The sequence below is a fragment of the Athene noctua genome, chromosome 1 (genome assembly GCF_965140245.1).
Source record: "Athene noctua chromosome 1, bAthNoc1.hap1.1, whole genome shotgun sequence".
NCBI classification, from domain to species: Eukaryota; Metazoa; Chordata; class Aves; order Strigiformes; family Strigidae; genus Athene; species Athene noctua.
Genome location: NC_134037.1, coordinates 243,325,746 through 243,343,944, shown reverse-complemented (window position 1 = coordinate 243,343,944; position 18,199 = coordinate 243,325,746). Strand labels below are relative to the sequence as shown.

The 18,199-nt window shown below is 39.8% G+C and overlaps 1 protein-coding gene across 5 annotated transcripts in view; it reads right to left on the bottom strand.

Annotated features, from left to right (window-relative positions):
- ATP8A2 (ATPase phospholipid transporting 8A2) overlaps positions 1-18,199 on the bottom strand; it is a 351,752-nt gene that overhangs the window by 236,406 nt on the left and 97,147 nt on the right. For all 5 annotated transcript variants that reach the window (XR_012634354.1, XM_074915160.1, XM_074915190.1 and 2 more), the window contains exons 23-24: positions 15,571-15,709; positions 7,305-7,369 (exon numbers count right to left, since the gene is read on the bottom strand). Coding sequence is in view for 4 of the 5 variants with exons in the window: in XM_074915160.1 (XP_074771261.1) it covers positions 7,305-7,369; positions 15,571-15,709 (204 nt within the window). In the remaining variant the exon portion in view is untranslated. The remainder of the gene's footprint in view (positions 1-7,304; positions 7,370-15,570; positions 15,710-18,199) is intronic.

Genomic DNA, 18,199 nt, shown 5'->3' with positions numbered 1-18,199 from the left:
TCTATGCAGTAGGTTCAAATCAAAGCAGCTTTTCACATGAAGAGCTGTATATTTTCCCTGTCTGTACAACTAACTTTCCATGCAGTTTATCAAATACCTGGAGTTATGAAAGATTCTATTGGGTAGAACACACTAAATCTCTTCAACCTAATATTTCTAAAGATTTATCTGATTATTAGACACAGTTCCTTGTGTAACTACTGATTAGCTCGATGTCTGTTTCTAGATTAACAGAAGTTTGAGCAATGAGGAGATTTTAGTACAATAGTGAAATGTATTCTTTCCCTAGGTTTCCTAATTAGCTTCCTTTGCAAATTCCCAGTACTACAAAGAAGAGCTGATTACAATTCCAGGCTAACTAGTAATTGAAGCAACTTATTAGCCACAAGACAGCAGAGGAGCATGCCAGATGCTTCTCCAAAGGAGAGGTTGATGGTTAGCTAAAACTGAGCTTGTCTGCATGGATCAGTTTCCCAGAATACAAACTTTGTCTGAAAGCATTTGGGCAGAGATGATAGCTGGGGAGGAAAAAAAATAAATTAGTTTCATCACCTGTGAAACACACGAGATGTATCTTCAAAGCATCTACACGTCATCAGCAGTACAGGACTTGTTCTCATCTCCCCAGCAGTTATCTAGTTATCTGTACACCTTACTACTATTTAGTATGACTAAAGTACACAACAGCAATGCTTTGGAGCCCCCAGCAGTAGGCAACTTGGTTGTATTCTCAAAAGCTGACAGTGACATGACCCCCATTCGTTGGGAGTAATCAGCATGACATCTCTGAAAAGGCACAGACATCCTTTCGTCCAATAGCAGCAGCATCAAAATCCAAAAAGCAACACCTTCAAAGTTTCTCAAAGCTTTACAGGCACTGTCTCCTGTAGTTGTGCTCAAGAACTTAAAAATACAAGTTTATATAAAAAACCTCACATATTGTGTATGCTGAAGAAATTCCTGTAGTGAAGCTAATACCTTTCCTGTGGAAGCCATATTGCTACACTTTCTGTCCTTGTAAGTATAGTAGACACTATTGTAACTACATTGTTCACGTGAAGACAGACGCACTGATAGGTAATTTATTTTTACTGGCCTAGTCAACAGGTTCTCTTCCTTTCCACAGACAATCTAAGCTTTACTAATGGTTATTAGAAAAAAGTTTCAGGCAGTAACCCAACAAGACCTGTTTATTTCTAGCATATGGGTAAATCCAGTGACCAGATCACAGCTCTACTTTAGAGATGCAGAGCAGTTTAGATGCATGATTCCCAGACTATCTCAGATCTGCAGATATATCAATATTTAGATACAATGAATAATGGTGCCTGTTAATGATATCAATTTTTTTTTCTCCAAACTCTGGTCAGAAGTGTGGGAAGGAAATGTGCCCATGAGAATAAAGGTCATTAAATTCATTGGATAAATTGAATAATATTCCCATGCTTAAGAGGTTTTCCTCATAGTAATGCTACCCTAATGAGTAGTAAAAATAAGATAACAAATTCACTGAGTGTTCCAGGTCATCACTCTTCATCCCTACAATACAAAAGATAACATCATATAAAGCTTCCCTGCAGATACTAAGACCTAGTTTGGGAAGTCAAGGCACTGACTGCAGGCAACCAATTACACTGAAATTTTGTTCATTTTTTCAGAATACTACACAATACCATGGTAGCACAAACAGGTTTATCCATGCTCATGTTCAGCAGCTCATCCAAACCGAGCCATGCAAAAGATCCAGCTGACCAATCAGATAAGAGAGAGGGGCCAACTTCTGCTTCTATGCTTATACATTTAGCCAGATTATCAAAAGACACTGCCACTGAGGGTCCTTATACTGGAGTAGTAGTTTGTTGTTACTTACACATCTACGTATAACACAGGATGATGACTATCAGTGCAAGCACACGAGTTCTGCAGGACACATTCACTGTGTAGCTCCATTTATATCAACAGAATTACTGCACAGCAAAATACTACCCACAGGTTCAGAATTGAGTCCCTCCAACTTCTGCCCTTCCACTATCGTTAAATACAACCCAATGTGATAACCAACTGATGGTTCCCAGCCCTCCCTTCTACGGCACTGAAGGATCAGGAAGAAACACATACCCAACATTCCTCAGCTGTAAATCCTCTACTCCCCATCTCAGGCTTTCCAGGGTGCCTCTGGGTCACTCGCTTTCCCTTCAGCTTTCCCTCTCACTGCTCTCAAAACTTCTATGAGATGACAATGAAAGAAATTTGTCCGGGCTAAGAGCTGTACAGTAAGACTTTATGGTGTTTCCAATTTAATAAAACAAACTGAATCCAAGAATTATACTCAAAGTGAATCTCATGCTCAAAATATTTTCACTTGAAAAAGCTTTATTATGAAAAGAAAAACTGTGAGTATATGCATGCATGTAGTTAAGTCTGTAATGGATAAACATTTGCAGATTACTATGCTAAGTTTCTAGAATTCAGCTGAATCAAGCTAGGGATTAGTCTTTTCTATTCCCAGTAGCTCTCTGAAGAGAACAGAAATGATTGATTTTTTTTTTCCCCTCAAGTGCATGATTTTGAAAAAAAACCAGCTCTCAAAACCAAGTGAAGACAGTTGTTCGATCACATCTCACCTGCTGCTGCATGCCAAGGAGCAGAAGTGGGGGGAAAAGTCACACAGGGACTGCACAAAGGGGAAAGTGTATCAATATTTAAAGACTCTAGGCTCAACTTGGATCTTGTAAAAATTCATTTTTAACATTAATGGATTTCAGAGGTGGAATATATTAAAGATAATGCTACAAAACTTCACTGGGAGATTCTTCTATTGACATATTTTAGACTAACTTGAACAGAAATAATAATTTGTTAGAGGTGCAACATAGAAAATAAATATTACTACAGAGATCCAAACTGAAAAATAGTCAATGAGTCTATTAGAAGAACCAGTGGCAATTATTTACAAGCCACACCAGAGTTACATTTAGACTTATGCAAAATTCAGTTCCACACAAAAATGGTGATACGAGTACTCGGGAAAAAGCAGAACAACTTTGATTTGAAAACAAAACTGATGTCACAAAGCATTTTTCATGTACTATTTCAAAAGCTTCACAAATTTGTGCTCCTGTTTTGGAAAAAACACATGTTATCTGAGCTAAAGCACCACAGTCAGCTTCAATATTAGATATGCCTTCATGAGATACCATGTAATTACCCATTTACTTCACTTCATATACCAATAGCCATATATCAATGAGGGTTTTTTGCTTGCCTGACACGTCATGGTTCTCCATTTGTCTGGGTCTTTTTAATGTTATGAAAAACTTCCATTCTTTATGAGAATGAGAGTTTATTGAGAAGCTTCTAATACTGTTGTCTTTGTTTCCAGCTGGATCCTATAACCAAAGTCTACCATACATTAAATTATTGGAACATCTACTAAATGAGGGGGCAGAGGAGAATTAGAAATGCAACACATTTTCCACAAAGCTTTTTTTAATGCAGAGGTGTCTAACTAGAACTTGAATAAACTAAGAATAGATACTCTTCTACCTGTTGCTTTTGGTAATTCTATTCCCTTACTAGTGGCCTAAGGACACCGCATTACTCAACATGAATCAATCATGGTTATGTTCTGAAGGCTATTTCAAGTATAAAATCCTTACTTAACACTGAAACACTCCAAGAATACTGATGCATGGTACCTCTGAAGTAAATTCTCAACTTTGCACAGTGGATGTTGTTTAATAACTACCACTTTTCAAATTCACATCACTCCAAGAGCAGCCATAACCCCTTCCTCAGAGCCTCTGCCAGAGACATGCACAGCTGAGAGCAAGTTTGTCATATCCAGCTCTGACTTTAAGTTACAAGACCAGAAAGATGTTCTCACCTTTCTGTAATAGTAAAAATCTAGGTGATGTTACTTTGAAGAAAGCCACAAAAATTAAAAGCACAAAAAATAAAAACACCATTCTTTTACATTTTTTAGCGCTGCTACAGTATTTGCTCACATTTTCGGCTCATGAAAGGGAAATCAGAAGGAATCAGCCACAAGTAGGTGTAGAAGATACATTGCTATGCACAGGTGGAACCCCTCTATTGTTTCTTCCCACTCCCCATTCTCCCACCACTACCTTACCACATGCACCAAGCACCACATAATACTAGTTCACCAAAGAAAGTGTTTAGAACTGAGTTCTGCAAAGTATCTGCAGCTATCTGCAAGAGTGAACCCTCAAGTGTACTGTGATACTACTGATCAACACACTTGAGGCCAAAATCAAGGTGTAAGGTATTCAATTCAACATGAGCGATCAACAACACTACAATTCCAGCTTAAAAAATTAGAACAGCTGCTGTGCTATGTGTATTCCACAGAACTCCTCGTTCAGCTACATAACTTGAAGTGGCAAGTAAAAAATGATGGTGATAGGGTTTCCTTTTTTATCTAGGGATTTTAAAGTATGCCTGATACAAAGTTGACTGTACACTTTTCTATGTCGGCAGAGGTCAGGCAAAAAAAGAGGGAGGGGTTTCATTCTGTGTCAATCCATGTTTGATCAGGGCTTCTTTTCTTAGTATGTCCTTAGACTGAGCCATGTGGCAAGACATATACAAAATGGCTCATATTACTGATGGTGTCATCCTTGACCTCTCATGCTTTATGAGTATGATTAACTGTTCTTAAGGAACAGATCCACCTTAATGACCACCATTTTGTAGAGCCAGAAAGTCTCCCATCCCCACACACTCTTTGAAAACAAATACAGAGTCCCCAAGTGTCTTAAAACAGGCTTCACACCACCACCTATCCAACCAAAGCACTTTCTGGCATTGAGACAGGAGACTCCAGTAATATTTTATATGTTTTACATGTGAGCAATGATCCCCTTTTACCATCATAGTGTCTATCTGTCAATATACCTTTGATTGGTGTTCATGGTGGAAACTGTTGATGAGAAATCTGCCAACAGTTCAACATAGTAAGAAGACAAATTATCAATAAAACATTGTAACAGTTTTTCCTTATCTTAATTCATATAATGAAGACTAATACAGCCTCATATCTTCCTAGACTGTTAAATCCATTCAGCTTCTCTGTTCAGTACCCTGACTTTTTTTTAATCTGTACCCGTTTCCTTATTTGTAGTACAGCTGTTTAAGAAGTCTCGTTTGTCTAGAAGTTAAAAGTTAACCCTCTGGCGTTAAGACCCAGAGATTAAGTTTTATTTTTTGGGTATCACCCAAAAATAGACTTCTGTATTCAGTTTTCCAGTCATCCACTTTGTTTCTTAAGTAGTTATCAAAATACCTCAAAAAAGGAGCACAATGTTTACTTATGAGAAAGCTTAATAGTTATGAAAATGACTGCTTGCCCTGCTACTCCTCACTTGATTCTAGTCTCCATCTCCTTAAGAGCAGAAATGGCTATTCATTCCTGTCCTTCCCCTACTGCCTCAGATGACTCCAATCTGAACCTGGGCAATGGAGTCAAGATTCACTAAGTGGGTAGGTAGATGTGTCACCTTTTCCCTTTCACATCCTCCCTTTGATGGGGAAAGGATGATTTAGCCTCTAACTTATTTAAGCAATTTTTTTTCCACAGGGGTACTATCTATCACCCCACATGAAGTTTTGGCACCCTACAGTGTTTGGCATGTGGGAAAGCTAGAAGAGATGCTTTGGTCAATGACATGCTCTTCCAGTTCAGTTCCCACATTACATTACTTTTCCCTTCATACCTCTTGGCTAAATTTTGGGAAAAGTAATATATAAAAACCTCAAAGTACAAAGAGGAATTAAAATAAGCCTTCAGACATTCTAAAATAGGAGATTCCTTCTATACTTTCTTGGAGAACTCTAGTTGATATCTTTCAGCATTTTCTGCACCCTATATTCTTTAGCTCTTATTTCTTTCTTCAGTTTAATTTTCTCTCTGGCAGCCATTTTAGTTTCTGTAGATATGTGCCAAGATAAGACTAAGAAGGACAGGTTTCAGTTTGTTACAATTAGTTTGGCATTTAGTATATAATCTAAGGCAGGATTTGTCATCTGAAGCTGTCAAATAGGCAGCTGACCCTCTGAAAGGGACTCAAAAGGGGAGCAGGTAAAGAGACTGTTGGCATGCATTTTCCAGAACCCACATAGCTAGCCCATCAACTGCAAGCAGATCAAGCTGTATAGTCTCACAATTAGTTCTTCCTAAAGCAGCATTTTTAACATCACAGGTTCTACTGACTGAAAAACCAGCTGTCATAGGCCTCCATTTTCTCATGTTTCAAGACAAGAATCAAAGATTTGTCTAAAAAGCAGAAGGATCTAACAGGACTTCAAGAATGTCAACTGTATAGATAAAATTAACTAAAAGCCCAACTTTACTAAAGCAATGAAAAACATACCATGTTTTAAAAATAAAAACATAAGTCTCTTTGGACTCTAAAATTCCTACAGTAATATACGTAAGTGTATTCCTTAGCACAGCTACATGATATATGCTCCAGTAAGTTTATGTCAGTTTTGTAAACAAGACAGGACTGCAGTCACACCAGTGACCCAGAGCTGGTTCTACATGCAGACCAGGGCCAAGTTGTTCTTCCTGTTAAGGATGGGAAGAGAAGAAAATAAATGCTGAAATCTAGGGACACTCTTCTCACCTCCTGCTTAAGTCTAGCCTTTCATGATAAACGAGGCAAGTTCATTTGTGCCTCTTACTCTAAGTCCTTGAATCATTCTACCTACACTGCTGTTTGATATCTAAAGGAAAACCCCGTGGTTGAAGTGCTTGCCATTAGGGCATACGTAGTAAAGCCATTCATTATTCATCCTGCGCTCTCATGGTCCTTTCAGGCAATTAACTGAAGTCACAATTCAAAAGCAGATGCTGAAGCTATTAGATACTATTCTGCACCTTTTGTATTATGCTCGCTACAGAGGTACCCCCAAAAAATCTCCCTCATTATACAACTGTATTCAAAGTGTTATTCTTTCTTCAAAGATGTTACTGCTATATCTATACCTTAAAGCCTAACTATATTCCTGATGACATACTGCAAGTTTCACCAATTTGCAGAAGAATCAAAACCATGGACATAATCAATTTCTTGGTCTAAGACTTCAGTTTGATCTGTACAGCTTGTGACTGGAGACCTCGGGAATATATTTTGCACAACCCACCCGTTTTAGCACAAATCGTTTACGTTGCAACCCCTAAAGGCAACTGAGAGAAATAAAAGGAGAAAGCTCAACACCTTTCCCTTGTTAGCAATACCTCCTTCTGTCAAGAATCACACCAGAATTTGCTAACTTACATCTAGTGAATCTTCATTGACCAGGATGAGAGACATACTCTGTGAAATGAGTCTGCAAGAGTACCCTGCAAGAGAGAAAAACAACAAGGATTTAATTTTTGGAAGAATATTTAAGGTTTAGCTAAACCTTAGGATAAGCATACATAGGTCAGATAACAGTTTACTTTTTGAGCAGTTACTATTATGAGGCAGGCCACTAGAAACACTGGTGTATAGAACACACACCAGCTTGACAATTTTACTAGCAACATAAGCGGCATTTTATCTGCATTTCCAAATATGTCACCTGAAATGTTTTAACTCATGAAAACACTGTATGAACTAAATACAGCAAATAGAAGCTGTAGCCCTAGAGTAAAATTAAGTATTTTTATACCTAAACTTTTAGTTTACATGAACACAGAATTGCCTGCAACATTACAGGAACAGACCTAAATGCACAGTTGCAGTTGTGCCACAGGACTGGAAACACACATATTGAATCCATTGGTGTTACCCAGTCCCCTTAGTCCACAGCTGGGTTACATGAGCATCTTTTACTTCTGAGAGTTTCATGTGGAAGGTCCTGAGCTTCATCAAAAACTACACACTAATGACACACAGAGCCCCTGCCAACTCCTCCAGACATCAGATAATTGTACTAGATAATTCTTAGTGAAGGACTGTGCCATGAAAGAACAAGAACACGTTACCATAGCCTGGAGCAGTACTCAAAGCAGTTCTGTATATTTGTCAGGACACCAAAATTCAGAGCAAATCTTCATGACAAGAAAAAAAGTAGCGTCTTACTTTCCTAATAGTAAAAGCCAATGACTGCAATACCACCTGCTGCCACTGAAGTGGCAGCCTCTCTGCCACATGACTGTCACTGACATGAGAAAGTCATACCCAGGATATATATACTTGGCATTTACAAAATAAACAGTTTAACTCCAGCTCATATTAATACTAAGAGACAAATTCAAACTCTCATCGGGCTGACCCCATTGAGTTATCCTAAAAGCTCATGCAAGTTCTCTTGGGACTGGCACAGTCCTGTAGCTTCATAGAACAGCAGAAAAATCATTTATTTGAAGCATATGCCTTTTATTGCTGTTACACAGCAAAAAGAAACACAGAATTATTCTGTATTTCTACTGTGTTTTTGTATAGAAATTAAATCATGGCAAGTTTAAGAAACTGCTGTCAAGTAAAATGAGTTCTCAGGAAGAGACCTTTCTTAAATGGAGACTAGAGGCTACTGCAGTTTAACAGTAACATCCCTGTTATGAGCCACTGCAAGGCCAACAGGTTCAAAAGCAGAACAGCATAGTCAATGTAAAAAGATTGTTTCTCTCCGTATCTCACGACATCAAGAGAACAACTGAGGCATGAATTAATTCTCTGTGGGATGCTTGGTTCCTTAGGAAGGCCATACAAACTCATCAGTTGCAATGTAAATCATTTCCTCAGGCTACGGAATTTTTATAATTGGGCTACTTTTGTAGGTATAATCCAGGGTTAACATGTCTGTATGAACAATTTCTGTCAGGACAGCAAATTACTCATCTTCTTTTGTGGAAGGCATGCTTGTATCACATAGCCAGGCCTTTTCAAGCAGCAGGTTTGAATATCTGCAGAAATTTTGCTTCTCTTGCATTTTCACCTGTGTGGAATGAGTATCAAGTACACCCTTGCAGACACATTTTCATCTTGTGGTACTAAGCTAAGGTTTACTGTCTGCTTTAAAAGACAGCATAGAATGACACTGAACTCACACACACCTACTGAGAAAAGGACAAGATATATTCTAATGAAGTACAGCCAACAACATGAAAGCTTTTCAGATCACCTCTGACACTGCCTGTGAACAAGTCTTAGGTGGTAGTACAGAACTAAGTAATGAAGCTTCAACAAGTATAGACAAAACACTGACTCAGGGGAAAAAAAAAAAAATCAGTTTGCCATTTTAAAAAGTTACTCCTAGGCTGAAGAAGCTCTTCATCACTTTTACTGAGAAAAAAAAGAGAATATTACTAACTTAAGCACTTCCCTGTATGTCAGGGTTATTCTTTCCCCAGGGAATGTCAACAGCCTTTGCACAGCAGGCTATTACAAATTCAGTATAACTAATTCAATGGATTTTCTAGTAGCATTTTATTGGAACAGCAGCTGCAAAAGCAAGCTGTAATTTCTAAATCACTGCTCACTGTTTCATTTTACCTCTTTCAAAACAAGCAAGATATCACTCAGCAAGTGGAGCTAGAAAAAAAAAAAAATAGCATGGAAAACAGTTGCTCTGTTGTGCATCTTGGAAGCCATGGAGTCAGAAGAACTAATCCTGCAATTGAGATCATTTTGCATCTTGTCATCACATGAAAAAGAGGAAGGGGATCAAGACTGGAATAGGAGGATATAAATCAAGATTAACAACAGTTTATAGATGATCTATATGTTATATGTAATTTCAAGACCATGAACATGTTAACATCTAGTACAAGTAAAAAGCAAAGTAACTGGCAACTCTAAGATTACAAGTGACATCTGTAGTCATATTTTAAAGTTTTATAATAGTTATTACTGGCAGTACTAACATGGCAAGCAAAAATACACTAAGATCAGGGCATATTTTTGTCAATGCTTCTGAATAGAATAACATCAACTGCTGGTTTAAAGCCAGGTATAGATTGTCAATCCACACCTGTAAGCTGACTTCTAGTTGATTAATTTAAAAGTCCACAAAGCAGATGAATTGGGTACTTCTGGGACTTATTTCCCTTCAAGTGTCCTGGGAGAAAGACTGCTTGAACCGGAGTTCAAGATCATAGCCCACAGGCACATTTGCACTGCAGGCATACAGAATCCAGTGTCTGAGGCAAGAATGATTATCCTCTGTCTTTGAGAGGACATATACACCCTACTCAAACTTCATGTAGGGATACAGTCAAATATGCTGGCATTGCTTCAGTTCCCTCAGCAGAAAAGAGAAAAAAAAAAAAATCCCAGCTCGCGATAGCAGAAGTGTTCTTGCCTCTAAAGTGGGAAGCCTCATATTTGGTGGATGGACTGTTAGTTCGATGGGTATGGAATTGGCTGGATGGCTGCATCTAAAGAGTTACAGTAAATAGCTCAATGTCCAAGTGGAAACCAGTAATGAGTAGTGTCCCTCAGGGCTCAGTCCTGGGATGAACAGTGTTTAGTATCTTCACTGATGACACACAGTGGGTTTAAGCTGACTCTCCGCAAGTTTGCAAACACCACCACACTGAGCGGTGCAGTTGAGATACTAGAAGGAGGGATGCCATCCACACTCATGTAGTTCAACAAGACCAAGTGCAAGTCACACACCTGTGTTGCACCAAACCCAAATATTAATCAGCATAGACTAGAGGATGAATGAATTGAGAGCAGCCCTACTGACAAATACCTGGGAATACTGTGGATAAAAAACTGAATAAGAACCCACTTCGAGTACTGCAGCCAGCTCTGGGGCCCCCAGCACAAGACAGACATCAACCTGTTAGAGCAGGTCCAGAGGAAGGCCACAAAAGTCAGAGGACTGGAACATCTCTCCTATGGAAAAGGGCTGAGAGTTAGGGTTGCTTAGCCTGGAGAAGACTCTGAGGAAACATTTCAATATATAAGGGGGGGTTATAAGAAAGACTGAGAAAGACTTTTTACCAAGGCCTGTAGTGGCACGTCAAGAGGCAATGGTTTTAAAATGAAGAGTAAACATTTAGAGTGGACATAAGGAAAAAAATAACTTCAGATGGGGGCAGCGAGACTGAAACAGGTTGCTAAGAGAAGTCTGGGATGCCCCATCATGGGAAATGTTCAAGGTCAGGCTGGAGGGGCTTCGCACAATCTGATCTAGCGAAACATGTCCCTGCCCATGGCAGGAAAATTGGACTAGATCTTCAAAGGTCCCTTGCAAACCAAAGCTTTCTATGATTCTATGACTGGAAGGCAGTGCTCACAGCTATGAATGCATATTCTAGGTAAGAGCATTTAGCTCAACTGTAGGGATTGATTTGATGTTTGAGGGAAGGATGAAGTTCAGTAAACACTACATTTCCATTCCCAGAAAATTATCTGTTACTAAGAAAGTTACTGACTGGAAATACCTCAGTTCTGATTGAGAGCCTGCTGAACACCAGGATGGAGGTGAATAGTAATCTGCCCTCCCCCCCCCCCCCCCGAAAGGCAAAGAATATCCAGAGTCCACAGACTGTTTTAAGAGAAGGATGAAGCTACAAGAACGCTGTTAAGCCTTCTAGAGTTGTTTGCAGAAACTGGCTAAGGACAGTTTCAGCTGATAAAATCTGAAGACCGTATGTCATGCTCAAAGATATTTCTGAATGTGGAACTCCTATTTTCTATAGGTAGAGAGTTCAAATCATTGATCGGTATTAAAGCTTATCAGGAACACCCTCCTCACCAGCAGGACCATCTGCTGGCACATGGCTGAACGGAAGGCATAGAAGCACCCCACAGCAAGGTCAATCATTATTCTTCAGACAAGTCAAGAAAGCAAGAGATAAACACACACAAATTCTTAAGAGCAAATAATCAAGAAGATAATGGAAGAACAAGGTACTCCAACTTCCTGGGGCAGCTGCTAAGAGCTCAAATATCCCTCAATACATGCATACATCCACACAGCAAGCAAGAGTCCATAAACATAGCCTACACACACAGTAAGTGAAAATACTTTCTACTCCCTAGATAGTATATTTACACCTGAAACAAAGTGTACATGTGGACTGGGTTTTAAATTCAATGTTTATTAGTTTTAAAGGGTAACATACAAAGACTGGAAGGGTGCCACATGTTTGTGCTTTCAAGCCAACTTGAACATGAAATTAATGAAGTTTGAGTTTTACTTCCAAACTATACATTAAACAAAGTGACAATTTAGAAGTTGTAAAGGAGATGCTTATTCTTTTCCAGTTGCTATTTATAACAAGAACAGTTTTAAAGACAAAAGTGGAAGTTAGTCTCCTTCAGAGTCTTTAGAGTAAGCAATTGCTGTAAAGCCTATTTATCTGTGTTCATGCTAGCTGCTGGCAGTTAATATATCAACTTATGTGAGGTACTTAAGCCAAAATCTTCAGTTGCTCTTTAATTTGTCAGAAGATGATGCTCCCATCATCTCAAGTTGACTACTGCTTTTACAGAAAGTAAAATCTGCAGACAGTGATTGCAACCGGGTAACTAGCATTTAAATCAACTGTCTACTTAAGCCATCCACCCATTTTCTACCACAACCGTATCAGTTCAGCAAGTTAATTCATCTCTTGATACCAACATCAACATACAAAAATACATGAAACTTGATTCGGTTTTTGTAAGTAGACAAAAACTGGTTAGTCAGACTACATTCCAAAATTCCACTAAACCACTGAAGCAGAAAAAATATTAAAAGACAGAAAACAGCAAATGTCCAAAGATTTGCTGCAGATAATCTTAAATTCAGTTACAGAGCACCACAGTTCTGCCAGGAGCTGCCTGAAATACACCCAGACCCATCTACATGCAGTTCTATATATAAAAAAGCTTTATTAGTCACATTTTTCATATAGTTAGGGTATCCTGAATCAAGATGAGCTTAAGGCTAAAGAAATAGCTCCTTCAACAGAAAGCAACTTATACTGTTAAGGATCCCCTTAACCTCTATGTGTACACCTTAAACTAATGTGGAAATCTGAATGCAATATTAGATGGCACGTTACATGGGCACACTAGAGACAGCAGAGATAAGCAGTGTTCTAGACTTAACAAGGTGAATGTATCACTCAATTCTGTGACATGTCAGATCACCAGAGTGTCACTCTGCCTATTTCCATCTCTGGGCACATTTACCAGTTACAGGGAGAAAACCCATCAAAAGAATAAAGAGCATCATGGCACTATATTGCCAAGGATGCTGTATTTGGGAGATACATGATGTCATGGTGGGGGTGCTCATATCAGGATCTGTTTCTTTACTAGGTCTTTACTACTCAGTCAAGACATGTATAGTCCCTCTCCTAGGAGGCTACTAGCATGTGAAGGGCTATGGCACAGTGGCAGCACAGACACAGCTCACAAATCAGCATTTCAAGCACAGCAGTGTTCTGTAACAGCACAAGGTATTACTACCTAGGCTGCCCTTCTTGCAAGTATCCACAGTGAGAAAAAGGCTGAATGATTGGCGTTTTGAGTAGTAGTCATGTGGCATATCCAGTGCAAGACTAGCACAATAACAGAAATGATACAGAGCACATCTAGTTGCTCCAGGATTGAAATTACAATGTGTGCCTCCAGTTCAGCCCAGCCTTACTACAGAAGTCTTTGTATTTGAATATTACAGAAATACAGATTGTACCAGATAGCTTTCCTTTTAGGCCATAAATGTAACATTTAAGGGATGCTTCTAATAACAAACCTAAACCTAGTGCTAAAATTTCTCTGGTTTTGTGCTGCAAAAACAGGTAGTCACATAACACTTATGTCTACAGTAGGTTACCTTTCTATTACATCAGTACCCAGGCACACCTGTCAAATACTTTAATTTGTACTTTTTGTTCACGTCATAATAATGGAAAAATACCCTCAACTTGCTAAGTGCACAGTTTATAAGTTAAGATGCATCAACTAGTTTGAGACAAGGATATCCATATTGTGCCTTGATATAACAACCTGTATTAAACTCTATCCATACATTCAATAGCAGCAACACACTTCCAATAATAGTCAAAATATACAGGACTAGGAGATGTGTGTAGTGGTTTGAACCCAGAAGGAAACTGATCACCACACAGCTGTTCATTCACTCACTCCTTCCTCCCCAGCACTGGGAGGGCGAAAATGAAGCAAAAGGGCTTGGGAATAGATATAAGAACAGGGAGGGGTGCCTCACCCATACCATCACAAACTCATTAGGGGAAGAAAAAGAACATCACTAATTCAAACACTAACAACAACAACAGGCAGAGCAGGACAGTGAGCAGTGTTACCACATCTTAAGAACACCATCCCCCCACCCCTCCCTTCTCCTGGGCTCAGTTTTGTTCCTGGTATCTCTGCCTCCTTTCCCCAGCAGTGCAGGGGCAAGGAATGGTTGGCCTAGATGATCTTCAAGGTCCTTTCCAACCTAGATGATTCTGTGAATGGGGGGGTTTTTGGTCAGTCTGCCACCCCTTACTCCAAGGGAGAGGGAAGCACTCCCCTGCTCCATGTGTTATCCTTCTCACAGGAGACAATTTTCCACAAACTGTCTCCATCCTGACTCCTCCACAGGGGATGCATTTTTCCCCAAGATGCTCTGGCGTTGGTCACCCCGACATGCTGCAGTCCTTCTAGCACCAAACTACAACAGTGAGGGCTGCTTCCTCCCACAGGGTCCCACCCTGCTTTGGGTGCAGCTACCTGCTGCAGTGTGGGGTCTGCCACAGGGGAATCCCTGCCCTACTGGCAGCCTCCATGGATGGGAGGGGGGCAGCCCTGCCATCTCACCACAGGATACACAGAGGGGGGTCTCTGCTCTGACACACCTCCCTGCTTCCTCCTCCTTCCTTCCACTGACCTTGGTGTTTGCATAGGTGTCCTTTCTCATAACTCATCCTCAAATTCCCCACTCCTCTCAGGTTCCTCCTCTTAAATACGTTATTGCAGAGGCACAGCCACCACCATTAATTAACCCACACTTGGCCAGAGGCAGGTATGACTTGAAGCCAGGGGAGCTTTGAGAAGCTTCTCACAGGGGCCAACTGTGCCACAAACCCAGCATGACATGCCGTAAGGTAACAGCAGGAACAGTTACTCAAGCATCCACCTACTTTCATAGACAAGGTTTGCAAGAAGTTGTAAGCTGTATGTATTACCATATTTCCTATCATATCCCAAATACTATTAGAATCTAGAAAAGGCAGTCAGTAAGGAATGAAAAAAGCTGTAAAACAGTTTAATATAATGGACAGTATAACTGCAAGATTACAGTCTGATTGAGCTCTCTAGTTTCCATCAGAACACAGACACCTATATTCACTCTGTTCAAGAACTGCACTTAACCAAGAGCAGAAGTGTTCCTTTTGCCTTAAAAAAACCTGAATATAGCATGACACAGAGCAAAGATTTCACTTCAAGCCCTCCCCCCTTTAATGCAAAGGCTACCACATGCCTACCTGCTACCAAGGAATCACTCTGTAATAAGCAAGCCTGATTTTGGTTAAAAACCCACACAGCAGATCTAGTACCTAACCTGCTACATATCAGACAAGTTCAGAGTAACCAGACAGATGGATACCTATATTGAGAGCTGTTTCCTGTTTGTCCCCTGTCAGAATCCATATCTTAATTTCTGCCTTCATTAGTGTGGCTATTGTTTCTGGAACACCTGCTTGCAGACGGTCTTCAATGGCTGTAGCTCCAAGCAGCAGCAAATCCTGGGAAAAAAAAAGAATTTGAGGAATTGCTTTCTTCAGATAAACCTCTGTTTGGAACACAGTCAAAAAGGAATTAAAGACAGCAAGTTGTACCTCATAGCTAATACAGCATTTTGACAAGCAATATACACTATAGTAAATTTCTGGTGTGGCTATTCTACTTCCTCTGCATACAATTCACATTTGAAGAAGTACAGAACAGAACCGTGTTTCTAATCAGAAAGATGTCAATATTTCAAGAGGAATTAATCGAAGTTATACGACTCCAAAGCTCTCCTGTGGATGAGCATATATACTAAAGCATTCATTAATCACCATAGCAACATGATGAGTGGTCACAGTTTAAGTTTCTTAAAACTCACAAAAGAAAAGTCACCTGGCATAACATCATTTCAACTAATTTCCCTCCCATAAAACATACATACAGGATGGGATACAATCACTCAAAGTAAAAATTATTGCACCTATTTATGGATATAAACACTACATTTATGTAATACAATTGGTATGAACATTAATCAAACCAATCATCTCTAGTCTACGTACAGATGTCTGCCAGAAAAGCACGTCTCATCATACAACAAATTTAATACTACAGAGTTAGCCATATTCTTACACAATTCTAAAGCAATTGCTTGGGGAGATTTGGCCACGTTACAGAAAAAAGTCAGGCAGACAAAAATACATAAGAAATAAACCTTGTCAGAAGGCACAATCTACTCAGCAGATCCTTAGACATATAAAGATGTTCAATTTAAGGGACTGATACAAATTGAGTCTACCTATACTGCATTCCCAGGAATTACACAGAATAAGTAACAGCTTCTATTCTTTGTAGGGACTATAATTATTCAGAAAAAATTAATACAGATGAAGTGTACAGGAGTAGTCAGGAGAACTGTTCAGCCTGGAGAAGACAAAGCTCCAGGGAGACCTTATTGGGGCCTTTCTATATATAAAGGGGACATATAAGAAAAATGGAGAGGGACTGTACACCAAGGCCTGCAGTGGCAGGACAACAGGCAATGGTTTTAAACTGAAAGAGGGTTGATTTTGATTGGATATAAAGAAGGAATTTTTCACAATGAGGGTGGTGAGACACTGGAACAGGTTGCCCAAAGAAGCTGTGGATGCCTCATCACTGGAAATGTTTAAGGTCAGGTTGGACGGCATTTTCAGCAACCTGATCTAGTGGAAGAAGGTGTCGCTGCCTATGGCAGGTGGGTTGGAACTCGAAGGTCTTTAAATGTCCCTTCCAGTCCAAACACTCTGTGATTCTATGAAGAGGGCGTTAGAGCGGCTCCTGCTTGTACACATCTATACATACATAAAGGACAGGATTATTTGTACAGGTGTGTAGGCTGGCATTAGTTACAGGTCTTGACAAAGCCTAGGTTTTGTAATGAGATATTCAGTTGTTAAAAGGTAGTAGAATCAACTCATGTAAGTCATTTGCTTTAGTATCCTATAGCCTCCTGATGAACATTAGTTCTATTCATGCTAACAACATTTGCGGGTTACAAATGCAATTCAAGTGTGCAATTGTAGATTGCCTTTTCTTCCCCAAAATCACTTGTTAAGTAGTTAAATACGAAAGGAATTGGCATGGCAGAGCTACCCAGAGGAGTTACTCTTGCACCTGCTGAAGCAGTCTCAGTCAGTGTACCGGTGGGGAAGGAAGCCAGGTCAAGTTTGTCTCCCTGTGTGCACTTGTACTATGATCCAGTCATCTCACTCAGACTGACAAAGGAGCAACCTCGCTCTCATTTGAGCCCTTAGGTAAGAAGCCTGTTAAAATACCTTATATTTTGTGTTACAGCCACAAGCCAGTTTATTATCTATAAAGAAGTGCCTAGAGAAGGCAGACCACAGAATTTCACCTGGGAAATACCAGTTCTAAGGAGAAAAAAAAAGTTTCAACTGCAATTCTCTACTCCTTGGTACGACCAGCAAGCAAACATTAACAGGAAAGGAATACGGTGGCTATTGCCTACCAATTGTGGTGGTGCAGACCCCCCCTGGCCACACCGCAGTATCAGAGCCAGCCAATGTTGTACTATTGTCTTGGTTATAACTGCAGTGAGCATGGACTATCTAGCACTTTCTTGTCCTTTATACAAGTGCAGTGAGTTGGGATGATTAGGCATCCCCTAACCAAGGCCAAAACTCCTGCTGCATGGGAACTGTATCTAAATCCTACGGTCTGGATCATAGCCTGCTCTGGAAAAATACCAGAATTACCTGACAAGAATTGTCACTAAAACGAATTATTGGCTGAAGCCAATCATCTGACCATCCTAAAATAGCAATCATGAGACCCTTTGAGCTCTCTGGGACTGCAGCAGGCTGTGACCCAGTATCTCCCTCTGAGTTGGGACACCTCTCAGTGTGGATTTCACGAGGATTTATAAGAACAGATTTTGAAGACTTCCAAGTTTGTCCACTGATAGATGCCAAAGAGAAAGGGTTCAAACACTGTCTACTGACAAA